General features: G+C 35.5%; 1 protein-coding gene and 1 pseudogene across 5 annotated transcripts in view; both read right to left on the bottom strand.

Moving 5' to 3' along the window:
• LOC149820159 (uncharacterized) overlaps positions 1–1,436 on the bottom strand; it is a 35,648-nt gene extending 34,212 nt beyond the window's left edge. For 3 of the 5 annotated variants that reach the window (XM_089981987.1, XM_089981991.1, XM_089981990.1), the window contains exon 1: positions 955–1,436. In XM_089981987.1, the coding sequence (XP_089838113.1) occupies positions 955–1,279 (325 nt within the window). In that variant the 5' untranslated portion in view covers positions 1,280–1,436. The remainder of the gene's footprint in view (positions 1–954) is intronic. The other 2 variants (XM_089981988.1, XM_089981989.1) reach the window with 2 other exon arrangements.
• A 6,060-nt stretch (positions 1,437–7,496) lies between these two features.
• Positions 7,497–10,108, bottom strand: LOC149820158 (pentatricopeptide repeat-containing protein At2g01510, mitochondrial pseudogene; annotated as a pseudogene).
• Between the last annotated feature and the right edge of the window lie 5,566 nt (positions 10,109–15,674).

Raw genomic sequence — 15,674 nt, 5'->3', positions numbered from 1 at the left:
AGCAGAATAAAGGGATTCAAGCCTGAGAACACAGATTGATGGATCGCCCTGTAATCTGCATGGAATGTTGTAGACTATGTCACCTGGGTACGAGTGCAGGTGTGGGTAAGGGTACGGAGGGTACGACACAATAAACTGAATAGAATCTATTATATATATATGCATGCTATATCTGAAATATATATTATGTACTGAAAATATAAAGTTACAAACTGAAAATATAATTATAAATTATAACTTGACTTATATGTACGGAGGGTAAAATGGGGTGTCCAGGTGTCGACGTGTGTCTACACGGGTACAGAGGACAAAATGGAGGGCAAAATGGAGTGTCCAGGTACCATAGGTCGTAGATAACATGTATACAAATCCATGGAGTGTCCAGGTACCATAGGTCGTAGATAACATGTATACAAATCCATTAACAATATGCATCACATTGACGCAAAATAATCACTATATGAAACGTAGTATGACCCTCGAGGTGACATATTATTCCCATTCTAGTCTGGTTCTCAATAAAGTATGAAGCATTTCCTTTCCACAACATTTTCTAAACTCAACAGATAAAGGTCACTCAATTTTTTTAATCCTGTATTTAGCGAAGTAGAAGCTTATAGCCTTAACACAAGCATTGTAGATATTAAACTTGTTACGCTATATTTCCTTTCCAGAATCTGACGCTTTTAGGATTGTTAGGAATAATTCAACTACTACGGCAACCTATGCAGACGCACATTTAGATCCTGCGAACTCAGTGGAATCCAAGTTTCGCAAAGCGAAGCGCGTTAAAAAATTGATTTGAGACGAACGAAGCAAGCACTTACCTTAATTAGTATAAGCATGGAGTTTTTGCTCCCTTTTTCTTTTTTCTGGCCGAAAAATACTTCAATCGTTTAAAGAACCAAGCAAGGGAACATCAAAAGGCCAAAATCAAAACCGTTGAATTCTTACCGCTATTGTACTTGGAAAACCTTCGCTCGATCGCTCGCAGCGTCTCGAAATCGTCCTCGTCGAGATCGGACGATCCGCTGGTGATCCGTACACTGAGGTCTATCGGAAGGCAGAACTTCTTCTGGATGCTCCGGACGAACTCCAGGTCATCGATTTCCTCGCTCTCGTTACCTGAATCCGACGGCCGATCGGGCACGGCGGCCTCGGCGCCGGCGCCCGTGAGCATGCAGGCCCTCTTGACCGCCTCCATGTCCTGACGGAAGAGGTCATCATCTTCCTCATAATCCTCCACCTCATCGTCTTCGTCCTGGCGCAAAGAATTCATCGTCTCCCACGCCACACAGAGACAGAGCTAGGGTTTTGGGGGTGGGAGTTTACTTTAGGGCTTGAGGGAGCGGGCGGAAGAGGCGCCACGACGCCCCCGGTCGGGAAGTGCTGATCGCGAATGTCGGTTTATAATCTGGGTTTTCTGAAAACGTAAAGTTGTGTATGTGTGTGTGTGTGTGTGTGGGGGGGGGGGGGGGAGGGGGGGGGCGAATACACTATATTCTGTCATGAACCCACTCGACGTAGAAAAGGCTTACTGGGTCCGGTTATAAAGCCTAGACCGGTGTCCCACTTTTGCGGTCACTTTGAAACACGCGGCTTAGAGAGAGAGATGGGGGAGGGTATAATTGGAAGCAGACACAAATGTTCTCCGCATATCAAAAATTCGGGATATTTTCAAATATATATATATATATATATATATATATTTCTCGAGCAAATCTCGGATTAATTAAAGATATTAAACGATAAATATTACTATATTAGATATATATATTGTTTTTAACATTAAGTGAAATAATTCAAGCATAAGAAGAAGAAAAATAAAAAAACTTTTTTTATGATGAGAAACCCTCGCCGGAGCAAAGAAAACCCAGAGTAAGGCCCCACAACCACCCTACCTTACGACGCCCACCTCTAAAAGCTATGTTTACACCAGCAGGGTTTGACCTGGTGCCTTCGTCTCAGCACCCTCATAACCACCTCGCACGCGGGCGACCCACTGTGGTAAAAGAAACTGTACGTATTTTGCAGAAAGGTACCAACTTATCGGGAAAAAATTGCAGAAAGGTACCAAAGTTTGGCCTTAAAAATAACGCAAATGTCCCCTTTCTAAGTGGGAGTTATTGGAGTCAATAAAGCTATTGCTTTTGCTACAGTGTTGTAGTCTTTTTTTTTTTAAGAAAAAGGAAAACCCTCACCGAAAACCAAGTTAGGGGAGTTTGTGGCAGAAACAAAGTCCGATCACCCGTCAGACTTTGTTTTCATTGTAAAGGCACGTTTGAAAGCAAAAAAAATCTCATAGAAAAAGAAAATTTTTCTTATGAGAAGTTTTGATATCATCACTTTTCTAAATAAAAAAAAAAAATCACTTGTTTGTGTAGCATGAAAAGAACCAAATGAAAAACGTAAGAAAAATTAAACAGGTTCTCATTCTACCCAATTTCACTAATATAGGCGCTAAAGAGTACGTTTCATTTTGAACAATTTACAAGAGAATGCTTAGCCTTTGAGCAACTTATTGATGACCGCCTAACTTTTGAGCACTTACCAAAGGTTATTTGGGTTAAGTATTCCTCAAAGAGTCTAACTTTATGGTTAGATAGTAACTAAGCTTGGCAAAACTATCAATTCATCCTTCATTTACCTTTTTGTTCTAATTCATGTCTTACCTTGGCTAAATTGAGTGTTTGAGGTCTCTATTTCATTTGAAACTCTCTCCATTGATTGCCAAACATTGTCATCAAATGAGCACCAGCAAGAAAATCTTAATAGTTGAGGACAACAAAGCTTGCACAGTTGAAAGAAACATGCAAACTTAAAGACACATTTGATATGATAATTTTTCTAAATAAAAAGTTTTTGCCTCTTTATATAGCATGAGAAAAACATAGTGAGAATATGTGAAAAAAAATGAGAGAGAGAGAGAGGGCCGATCAGCTCTCTTAAAAAGAGAGATAGAGTTAGGTGGTTTGAACAAATAGAGATAGATATAGAGAGAGATCTGAAAATAATGCTGGGCTGTAGGAAGATGAAGATGGTGGACGCTCTTGCTGTAGTAGCCCCCTATATAATGGGGTGTGTTATAGGTGAACGGTTGCCCTAATGTGAAAAGAATTTTTATAGAAAAAAAAATTCTGCCCCCAGGTGAACTTTTTAGAAAAACATTTCTTTCAAAAAATTGCTCTCATTTAGAATAGTTGAAAAAACTGCCAATTTTTCTTTCTTACATTTTTCCTACCATTTTCTCATTTTTAGACATGTCCTAATTATCGAAACAAGCTATAGGCAATGCAAAAAGAAAACAAAAAATGATTTTACTATTCTTGCAAAGTGACACGTTCTTTGCAATGCCCTGTCATTTATGAAATCCTCCCATGCCCAACATTTCGGTTGCCCGACATTTTTACCTTTCGCACAAGCGAACCAATTGAGGTTCACGTGATATATAGGTATGTTGTAGGAAACTTGCAACCTCTCAATAAAAAGGAGATTCACACGATGATTTTACGGATTTCATGAATTTCGGACAACCAAATTTTTGAACCTCGCTAATTTTCATCACAACAAATGAGATTTGCATATCAAATATGTCCATTTTCTCAACTTCGCAACACATGTATGAACCTTCATTAATTGAAAGATTCTAGCTCGACATGTCCACTCCATGCATTTGCAGGAGACTCAAAATTCAAGCATACGTCATACGAACCTCTACAAATATAGTATGACATTCGCAAATATAATATGATCTCTGCGAAGATACCCTGTGAACCTTATTTAAGTAAATACTCTTCAAGAAGGTCTACAAATGTGTGTTGACATTCACAATCACCGATTGCGAATGTCCCTAATGTTCACAGTTTAATTCGAGCTCCACAAATATAGTACAACATTCGTGAAGTTTTTTATAAACCTCCTTTAGCTAAATACTCTTCAAGGATATCCGCAAATGTATGCTCACATTTCGCAAATTCTTGTTGCGAGTGTTCGTTATATATAAAGTCATTGTGGTTCTTTTTTTTTATTTATTTGTTTATTTCTCATTATGACCCTAACTCTTTTTCCTCTAGAACCCTAACTCTTTTCTCTCCTCCCTTTTTCAATTCCTGTGAAATCAACTTGCAATATTTTGGCGAGGTTAAAGCATCATTTTAGTCAACTTCTCCATTTAAACCCCCTACGACACGCAGCTCTCATTTTTAGAAAAAAAAATAGAAAAAGTATCTCTCTCTCTCCTCTTTTCTCTTTTGTTTCTTCTTATTTCTCTTATTCTAAACATGTTTAGGAGGTTTAGAGTGGTGGTGAGCAGCCATTAAACCTACAAAACTTTTGGTGGTGGTCGTCGTATAGAGATCAAACTATCTGATTTCCTTTAGGTTTAGTGAATCTATCGATTTTTCATGTAAGATTTATGTAGTAGATACTTTGTACATACACCAAATATGCATATATGTATAATATATTATTTTAGAGGTGTATTTATATGATTAGATAAGTTATACATGTTTTCCTTTATGAAGAAATTGCTATTTGGATTTGCAAAGCACGAATCATAGATTTTTTATCAAAATGATTTTGAAAGGCATGTCTAAATAGGGTTTCTTTGTTGATTCGGGTTAGGTGCAGTTATAACATGTTTTCTTTTTTGTGATATTCATAAGTTAGCCCTTATTAGATATGGTTAAATCTAAAATACTGAGATTTCAAAGGTTTTATAGTCTCAAAAAAGTTTTTAGCAAAAATATTTTCTAAGAAACCTTGGTTTGAGATGACTGATATATTTTTCCCAACTAGTTTCAAAAATAATTATGTATCTCCTAAAATATCAGTCCAAAAAATCTAAATAAAAAGAAATATGTACATCTTGGGCTTGAATTTAGCATATTATTTTACCTTATTTAGATTTGCATTGAGAAAGAAACGTCCATCCTAACAGAGCTCCAATTTCAGGCTCTAGTTACAAGATGGTTTTGACCTATCTTTTTAAAAGGCATAAAAGCTCAAGCAAAATCACTCCAAATATTTTATAAAAAAATTGGGTAAATTCCAACATATAATAAAAGTTTGTATAAAAAGTGTTTGTTAAAAATATTTTCTATAAATCCCAAGAAATTAATTAATCTGATAAAAATTATGTAGTAATTTTGACAGAGTTGAGTAAGTAGGAGGGGGCCATATAAAATGAAATTTTCAAACCCAAATTAATTTCAAATTTAATTCAAATTGTATTGAAATCCCAAATTAAGTCCAAATTAAAATTCAATCCAAATTCAATTCTAAATTAAATTTATATTAAAATTAAAATTCAAATTCAAATTAAATCTCAAATTCAAATTCAACTCCAAATTGAAATTAAATACCAAAATAAAATTCAAATTAAATTGAGATTCAAACTCAAATTCAATTCCAAATTAAATCCACATTGGCATTCAAACCTAAATTGGAATTCAAATTCAAATTCAAATTCAAATTAAAATAAACTCCCAAATTAAAATTCATATCCAAATTGAAATTCAAATCTAAATGAAATTAAATTTTAAATTAAAATTTAAACCAAATTTGAGACATAAAATTAATCTTTATTTATTAAATAATTATAAAGAATTCACAGGTGTTACAAATTGTGATATATTTATTCTACTCTATGTGTAGTACTTTGGCAAAACCATAGAACTCAATTTCATGCAGGTACGTGTTTATGTCATAATTGGGGAATATAAGCAAATTAGTTGTCTGAAAATAACCATTTTTCAGGATTATGCAATAGACTATTAGGCCCATATGGTCAAATATTATAAAAATTTGAGAAAGAAGAAGAAAAAGAAGCAAGCCCACAAGAAGGTAGAGGAGGAGGCAAATGAGCAAAAAGGATCGCATGACAAAAGAAAGGTAAGGGAAGCAAAACAGGAGCCACCAGAGTACCTTGATGAGGAAGCTGGTATGTGAAAAGTTTTGAGGCAGAATTGTCAATTACTAATGTTTTGTAATCGGATGTTTTGTAAATTTGACATTATCATTAACCTCTTATTATTAATGACCTAACCTTTCATCTCAGAGATTCATTGCCATGTTCTTAAGTTCTTGTGAGGTTGTTGACTCCTAACATCATACAAACGTTTTCTTAATAAATCACAATTTTATGCTATAACAGGAAAGCTATTTAAAGCCTGTGCAATATGATTCATCTGTGAAGTATAAATCCCATTAAATTGACTAAGACTTGAAAGCAAAGGAGTTTGGCAAAGAATTGCAATCAAACAAACATGTTAAGGAGATATTAGCACTGGGAGGTAAGTCTATGTTTGCTACTGCATGGTATTGCAGAATATTTTCCATTTGACAGACTTCTTCAAAAAATACTTATATTCGAAGTGCATTACATTGATGTCTAGCATCTGCCAACACTTTTCAAGCTGTTACTATGTACCATATTTGAATGAGAAACTTTCTTCCCAGAGTAGCTTAAGCTCAACACCATGGTGCTCTTTGAACACAAGGTGTAGTCGCCCCCTTAAAGTGCTACAATCTGAAAGAGAAACCAACTTCCCATGCAGCTCAAGCTCGATAGTAGTCTGTTCTCTTAACACAAAGTGAGTATCACTTTAAGTAATAACCTTCTAAGGTTTACGAAGTCCAGTGCTGAAGCCGCAGGTCAAATACTCAACTAAATTAAAGAAACACCTTCAGATATGCAGGATCGCTAACAACAGAAAAAAAATGAAAAACTTGATAACGGAACTACATCATTGACCACGAGGCTGACAAACTCATGATCAATGTGGCTGAGTGAATGAAGGCTCAGCAGAAGTGAGAATAATACTAGCAGCAGGGTGGATTTGTAATTGTTCTTATAGTAGACCATGTTGAGGAGTCACCGACAGGTGCAGTCCGGTTATGGAGGAGTAGGTTGCAGAGTAGTGTGTTCTTGGTATATCTAAAAGCTATTGGAATTAATTTTGTGTGGGGCCAAGGGTAGGGTGAGCATTCTGCTGTTACATCAGGGATTTGGTCTGACTAAATTCTTAAAAGATAACATGTTGTAATGGGTATTATCATAGATATAGGTATGTTAATATTCCAGATCATCTAGTTTCTGCTGCAACTGGCTGCCGTCATTGTTGATAATCTAGACAGACAATGCAGGAAATAGATTAAAAAACAGGGAACTCTGGTAAAAGCAAAATTTAGTTTATGTTTTGCTCAATTTTGTATTATGTTGTGTTCTTTTCTACAAAATTTCTTATTTAATTTCAGCTGAACATAACAGTTCAAATTGAAGTTCATATTTTCTGCTTTATGATGTCTGATTTCTGCAGGGGGTGACTCCGTCACTTGAACATGCAACCTCTCTATATCACTGAGACTGTAAAAACTAGTCTAGTGCCAGTTGAGCTGTAAAACCTGCTATAACTGGACATTCTGTGTAATACTTTCATATAAAAGAAATTCTTGTATTAGATGCTACATTCAAGGGGAAGCTTTTTAATCCAGAAAATTGGTAACCCTATATGGTTATCTTTTACACACAATAGCAAAAAAATACATTACCACTTCTCACGGTGTTATTTTGTTACATTCTCATTGCATACAGAATGGGATTGTGATGGATAGTCTTATAACTTCAAGTTCTTCAAGAGAACAACTGCTATTGAAATAGGTTAAATTGAAGTAGATAAGAATCTAGCAAACAGGCCCATATTAAAAGTAATAACATGAGTAGTGATGTAAAGTACTTGGATTAATTGCTCATGCAAATTGATCCAAGTCATTTGACTTAATTCAGGCTGCTGACAAATTGGGCAGCACTTGTGAGTTCTGTGATTGGTTTTCTCCTTTTGGCTGAGTGCCTTTGATCTTCCATGTGCAAGGATTGCATATGTTTTTTCAACGAAGTCGTTTGGATAGTCAAGCTGGGGGATAACCCCCATGGGATTCGAACCCAGGACCCCTCAGTTATGACATTGACACCTAACCATCCAACCATATATTGACATAGTAAAACCTCTATAGCCAACCTTGATATCATTTCTTCATTGGAATCAACTGGAATCTGGGACAAAATCTCCTCAGCCAAACAAGCTGCATACCATGGATAAGAAGATGCAGGAGATGTATTGTTTTCAACTTCCATCAACCAAACAGCATCACAGGACCTCAAACTATGTGGAAAGAGATGCCGAGCTTCCAACTTCTGTTACCAATAGCCACCACAAGAACACTCCCCATCCTTAAAATGATGATAACGGTTTACATCTCTGACAACAATCTCTCGATCGACAATCTTTGATGCATACATGATGAAAATATGGCAATCATCACAAACCCGTATATTCTTTGTTATCAGGAGTCTTGTGCCTGGACTCGTACAGATCAGCCCAAATGCAATTGCCAACCGTTCACTATGACTATGCAAAATATTCATCTTCTCATCATCTTCAACATCATGAAACACAGGCTTAGTATCGGGTACATATCCCGCTTGTTCCATAAGAACTCTCATGTTATCTAGCTCAGCATATATCTTCTCTGAATCTGGGTGAGATGTGTCACCAGCCAGGAATGCATGGACCTGATTCTTCACCTTGATCCAACTGCAAGCAATTGCTTTCTTCAAACCCCTCTCTTTCATCATCATTCTCATCTTTGTCACACCTTCCCAGTTTCCTGATTGTGCATAAATGTTTGATAACATTACATAGTTCCCAGCATCCGTTGGTTCAAGTTCAATTAATTTCTGGAGTGCAAGTTCGCCTAGCTGCACATTGTTGTGAATCTTGCAGGAAGAAAGCAATGAACCCCAAACCCCAGTATCAGGCTCTACTGGCATGTTTAAGATGAGATCATAGGCTTCATTAAGACGCTTAGAATGGCCAAGTAGATCAACCATGCAAGTGTAGTGCTCGACTCTTGGCTCAATAGAGTAATCACTAGTCATCAAATTGAAAAACTCCCATCCTTTATCCATTAGACCTCCGTGACTACAAGCAGATAAAACACCCACAAAGGTAATGTGATCAGGCACAGCTCCAGTTCTCTTCATCTCATCAAAGAGAGCAAGAGCCTCGTCGGCATGACCATGCATTCCGTAGCCTGCGATCATAGCGTTCCAGGAGATTGTACGCTTCTCAGAAAGCCTGTCAAACAATTTACGTGCAACTTGAACCAAGCCACCTTTTGCATACATATCCACCAATGCAGTCCCTACTCTATCATGAGCTTCAAACCCATTCCGCCAACTATATCCATGGATCTCTCTTCCCTGAGGCAAGGCAGCGCTATCAGCTGAGGCAGACAACACCGTAACAATCGTGGCATCTGTGAGTCTGAAACCATTCAGCATCATCTCCCTGCACAACGACAATGCTTCACTTGGCCGCCCATTTTGCACATAGGCACCAACCATGGAATTCCACAAGACCACATCCCTCTGAGGCATCTTACTGAACACTTCATGTGCAACATCAACACAACCGCATTTTGCGTACATATCAACCAAGCCAGCACCCACAAAGACATCAGATTCCCACCCCGTCTGAAGAACAAGCTCGTGCACATCCCTTCCCACTTTCAAAGCGGAAAGACCCGAGCATGCCTTCAAAACAAACGGGAACGTGAAATTGTCAGGCTGTAAACCCATCTCAATCATGTTATAGAAAAGGGAAATGGCTTCTTCAAAGGGACCGTTCCAAGCATACCCTCTTATCAAGACATTCCATAGGAAGATGTTCCTCTTTGGAATTCTCTCAAACACTTGGCGTGCATAAGTCATGCAGTTACAGAGAGCATATAGATTCACCAACTTAGTGCACAAAATGGTGTCTTCACCGAGATCATTGACGACAAAGAATCCATGGATCTGCTTTCCAGGCCTCACAGCCTTCACAGAAATGCAAATTTGGAGAAGAGATGCAAAAGAAGAGTAGGTATTGCCATGAAGGTAAGGAGTGCTTGCTGCAGAAAAATGGTACCTGTGTTTTGGGTTTCTTTGAGTGTGTAGAGTGGAGATGGTGAAAGAGGAACAAGATGGGGCGGTGAATTTGAGGAAAAGCAAGGACAGAGGTGAAGGGTGACGGACTCTTGAATGAAGAAGCAGGAGAGAGTTCATCACATACAGCCACTATTCAAATTTTCAAGAAGGTAACGACTACTAGTTCCAACGGATCTGAGTCTGAGAGAGAGGAGAGAGACTGAGAGAAGAGAGGCAGATTGAGGTATTGGACTAGGACTAGACCCGGCCGAACATGGTTGAGTTCTATCAGATCTGGATCCTAGTCTGGGTAAGGCATAATCCGACCCGGATAAGTATATGAATGGATCAAACCTCGTTGGGATCCAGGACCTATAGAGTATGACATGGTTGGATCTAACATTGCCTGATCCAGTTTGGACGCAGACAATTCAGAGACCTCCATGTTGAATCACAGTCCAAATGGTCTTATTGTATCTAAGTTTCACATACCAAAAGGGCCATATCGGATTCAGGTCTTTTCAATATGTGATTTGGTTTTGGACAACAGTGAATAATTAGTGACGTGGTTGGATCTAGAGGTGGGCAACAGGCCAGCCTAGCCCATTAATGGACCGGGCTGTTGGCTGGGCTGGCCCGGTCAAAGACCGGCCCGTCAATTGACAGACCAGCTCATTGGCAAAACCTCGGCCAGCTCATGGACCTATTTGGGCAGGGATTTATAGATCTCCCATCAACCCAGATTATAGACGGGGCTGGGTTGGCCCATGGGCCGCCCCACCTATTGCCCACCTCTAATTGGATCTAATATAGGTTCATGAAATAAACAACCAAATGGACATTGGTGAGTGAAATATCTGATTTGAAGCCACATTGCTTATGGATCAAATCAGAGGAACCAGGTCCAAGTCTAATTGAATTGATTCTGTCTGACATTCGTTGTAGATAACCAGTTGCTGTAAGTTTTGTTCCATTAGTTCAGGTACAGATCGTAAGAGAAACAAATCGGGCATAAATCATATGGATCTTTAAATGACAACCCTTTAGAACCAACACTCCTTGACTTGTCCCAAACATCGGGTCACAGACGTTTTGGATCCTAAACCATGTCCACAAACAATATGGGCCATATTCTAGTCCCGCTCCTTGTGGCCATGGCTGAAGCCTCCATCCCATTGCTTCTTCCTTAGACCTACGCTTAATTTCCAGTAGGTGTGTTAATGGGTTAGGTGTGATCCAAACAGGACCTGTACAGAACCTTATAGAATCAAGGTTTGGTGATAAAGGATGTGATCCTATTAGAATCCAGGATGGACCCAAAGAATTCGACTAGTATATGAAGCTTGGTATAGTTTGGGAAACTTCATACCAGACCAGACCTGAGTTCCAATATAAAAAAGATAAAAAAATATTATTTTATCAAATATGGATCAGGTCTGATTCATGTAATCCTTATATGAGGACGTAAGTATAGTTTTTTTAGTGGACTCAATTGGACTCGGGTCTGAACCTGGTACAATAAGTCAAAGTCAAATCCAGTTTTGGACCCATTGGATACGAACTAGATCTGACCCATTGTCACCCCTAGTCGCCAGTAGTCGTTTGTATAATATATTCACGTTTGGGTAATATCCACCAGAGTGATTAATCTCTCTTAACTGAACTGGGAAAATATTAGCTTCCCTCTTTAATTGAAAAAATATTAACTATTTCGACTACGTTGAACACTTCCACTAGGTCAGACCTGGTCAAAACAAGTTTCCCTCGCCAGTAATTTAAATTAGGATGGGCACAAATGCACTGTAAAAAAAAATCTTATAACAATAAACTATATTAACAAGTGCAAAAAAATTGAAGAATTATAGGTGAGATATTCATAATTAGGATCCTTAGTTGAAACAAAACATATTTTCAGTAATAAAAAAATTATTGAAGAACTTCGGAATACCATAATAGCATGCATGTATACTCTAAAATTTAGCTTTATTTGATATAAAGATCAGAAGTAACTTTCATGGATAATGCAGTGGGACCAAGCTCAAGTATCAATCTTTAAATGCATTCAACAAGATGTTAGAAAAGAACACAAACATCCTACAAATAAATAGTCAATTAATTAGTTAATCTTTCAAAAAATCTACAAAAGACATCGTAAATATTTTATAAATAGTTAAAAAAAAATTCAACTCATTCTAAACCAAGAGGAACACCATAAAGTCAATAAATTAAAGTACAAATCCAATGAACAAAAGATAATAAAATTAACAAGAAATTGAAATATATTAACATGCTTAAAAAATCAAATAGTTACTCTAACACATAAAAGAAATCAAAGATAAAATCATGCTTATTGGTATTTAATTAACAAATACATGCCAATTGAAAAAAAAAACTAAAATTTCTCATTTATATTAGTTGAAACAAAAACAACCCTAAAATTCTAAGTTCTAACCAAAGTCAAGTATTCATTCTTCACGTTTAATGTTAATTAAAAAAAATACATAACACCCTAAAAGCATAATCCAAAATTCATGTCATTTAAATCAATACCATCAATTATGCATTTATGCTAATCAAGCATATAGAATCATGCTTAATTTTAATTAAAAAATATTAAATTACCTAAATTAAATAATCATCTTATTTAAAAATAAAATAAAAATCTAAATTCGAAAAAAATACAACAAACTCTAAAATCGAATTAATATTCATTCTATTTATCAAAAATAACTAAATAAAAACCTCAATCCTATAAAACATCATTCATAGTTTTCATGCATAAGCTAATTGAAACAAAAAAATAACAAAACCTCAAAATTTCTAACTAAAATGAAGAATGTGAATCATGTCTAATGTTGATTGAAACAAATACAAAATTAACTACTTAATATACATCTAATTAAAAACCTAAATGCTAATTGGAAAAAACAAGTACAAAAAGCCTTAAACCCTAGTTATTGAAATGCAAGTATTTAAGAAAAAATAAACCAAAAACCTAAATCCTAGTCCTAACAAACACCATTTATAATTTTATATGTTAATTGAAAAAAATCATAATAAAAAAATTACCGAAAAATGACTGTACTGTATGGCAAAAATGACATGTTTTAAAAAATGCCCCACAATTTATCAAATCTGCCAAATGGACAATATCGCAGGTTCTCAAATTTCTTTTGGTACTTTTACCCCTCACAGATGAAAATTTCTAATTTTTGCATGTCATGTCGCTAAAATAATATACCCACAGAACTCCTCAACAAAATTGCATCTGTGGTTGCGAAATTCTAAAAAATATATAAAATTATAAACAATTTGCGAAACTTGTGACGAGTTTTGCGCGATCACCAATGAAAATCATAAAAATTTTGAAAGTCTAATAATTATGAAATTGAAGACGAGTATCACATGAAGTACTGTGAAATTATAAAAAAATTTGAAAGTCTGATATTGCAAAAAAATTTATTCTAATCGCACATGTATTCCACAATTCCTTTTTCTTGCAAAAATTTGACCTATATAAATGCCCGTTTATATTTTTTTTGTTTTCCTTGTTTGTATCTTGAAAGAGCAGTAAACCCAATCCTCCTCCTCCTCCCTCTAGAACCACAATCCTTTCGACGATTCTTGTAAAAATTGTTTGCTCCTTCTCATGCAAGGTTGTAGTATTCTTCTCTTACACTTATCTGATTAAAACTATTAAGGTTGTAGTATCTTTTTCTTTTTCTGGTTTACCATTTAGGGTTTACTATCTTTAGGAATTTTCACATATAATTACTTATTTTTGTTTATTACTTATCAATATTCAATGGTTTTTCAATATTTATCTTTGTTTGATTGAGGTTAGGGCACATTCAATTAGTTAGATGTGGTTGGAGTTGATTGTGCATAAGCGAATAGGGGTTGTGGGGGTATTATGATTTATTGTGCGTTGTTGGTTTTCAAAGTTGTTAACTCAGTGATACATTGTGTGGTTGGTATAGGCAATTATGATGGTTGCTGAAATGACATTTGTAGAGTATTGTAGCACTGAACAACCCCTTTAAAGATCTATAATGGTCTCTAAAAACAACAAATATAAAAAATTTATAGCATTAAGGTCTTATAAAACTGTATATATGAAAGAGTTAATGGTTCTCTGGTATTAAATGCACTCCAAAATTAGATGTTGAAGATATATGGATACATCTCTTGGACGACGATGATGTACAATCAATGTTATGTAAGAGAAACATTTACTTAGTTGCTAGTAAAGCTAGACAAATTAACTATGTTTGTGAAGTTAAACAAGAAGTTAGAGGATGCATAGTTAAACATTAAGTGACAATCTAAAGTGATGTAAAAGACATGGTAGAAAGTGATGTAAAAGAGTGTAATGATGAAAATATCTATCTCAACCACCAACTATTGAACTCACTCTTTTGGTGAACATCCCACCATTCTCAATAGTTAATGATGAAAAAATCACTGCAAATGATGTGAAACTAATTGGACAAACTGGTGCCGATGATTTTCATTGCAGGATGTTGTATGATACCCAGCCTTCATGACAAATATAGGTAAAGGTTGACAGTCTTTCTAATTTACGCTTGAACTGGAGGTGCAATTTTTTGTTAATTTTGAAAGGTGAGAATACAGAAATGTTGCATTTTTTTGAAGTAAAGAGAGTCATAAATACAATGAGTTTTGATTTACTTTGTGTAGTCGATCAATTATTTTGCGCTAGCAACGATAATGGGCACAACACAAAATCAGATGATAATGATGATTCTAAGTATACCATGTTAGAAGGGTCGGACTCATAAATATTCATTGAAGACCAAATTAGTGATGATTTAGAACAAATATTGGTGGGTGAAAACAATGCGTTAATGATATTTTGAAAGCTAAACCTTTGGTTCTCAATGAAATGATTCTCATTCAATAAAGAGCAATTGAAAATAATTGATGCAAAAGCTTCTCAGTTGTATGATGAGTTGCACAACAAAAAACTTAACGAATATAAATAGTTTCAGTGGCTATCAATAAAGTCAAATGATCTTGAAATTGCTTGCGACAAAAGATTTACTCATCTTGAGCAGTGCCACAAGTTTTTGAGAAATCATGTGATTAGGAATAACTTTAAAACAATATTTGTTAAGAGTTGTAGTAATAGTCACTCTCGTATGTACGAGAAAGAATCTACAAACTATAGCAGAAACTTGATTAGAAAGTAATGTATGAATATTTGTTGCATTTAGAAAATAGTCTACAATATTTTGCTTTGTAGTTTACATAATTTATTTTCAATATTGTGCATCTTTTGTTCAAGTACTTATTTGGTTTAATATTTTTTTGCAAGCTTTTTTTTTTCAGTATAGATTGGTTAAATTTACGTAGAATGGTCAGCTATTGTTGTACTGAGTTTACAGTAATGAAAGTTGGAGGATGCATTTATTGGATGAAAGCTGATGAAGGTCACCATTGTACTTACAAAAATGAAAGTTGAAGTTGTTTGATTGTTGTTTTTTGTGGAGAATGAATTGTATATATAACAAGGAATGAAGTTGTTTGATTCTTGTTTTTTTAGTAGAATGAATTATTTATATAAAAAGATATTGATTGATTAATTTGTTTATGAGAATGCATTATGTATATAAAAAGAAATGAAGTTGTTTGATCTTGTTTTTTGTTTGATATGTGTTGTTTATCTAACATGTAATTGATT

Source organism: Nuphar pumila, chromosome 12 (assembly GCF_984573655.1).
Source record: "Nuphar pumila chromosome 12, dmNupPumi1.hap1.1, whole genome shotgun sequence".
In the NCBI taxonomy this organism is placed as follows: domain Eukaryota; kingdom Viridiplantae; phylum Streptophyta; class Magnoliopsida; order Nymphaeales; family Nymphaeaceae; genus Nuphar; species Nuphar pumila.
Note: the sequence above shows the minus strand (reverse complement) of the source record. Positions and strands in the feature narration are given on the sequence as shown.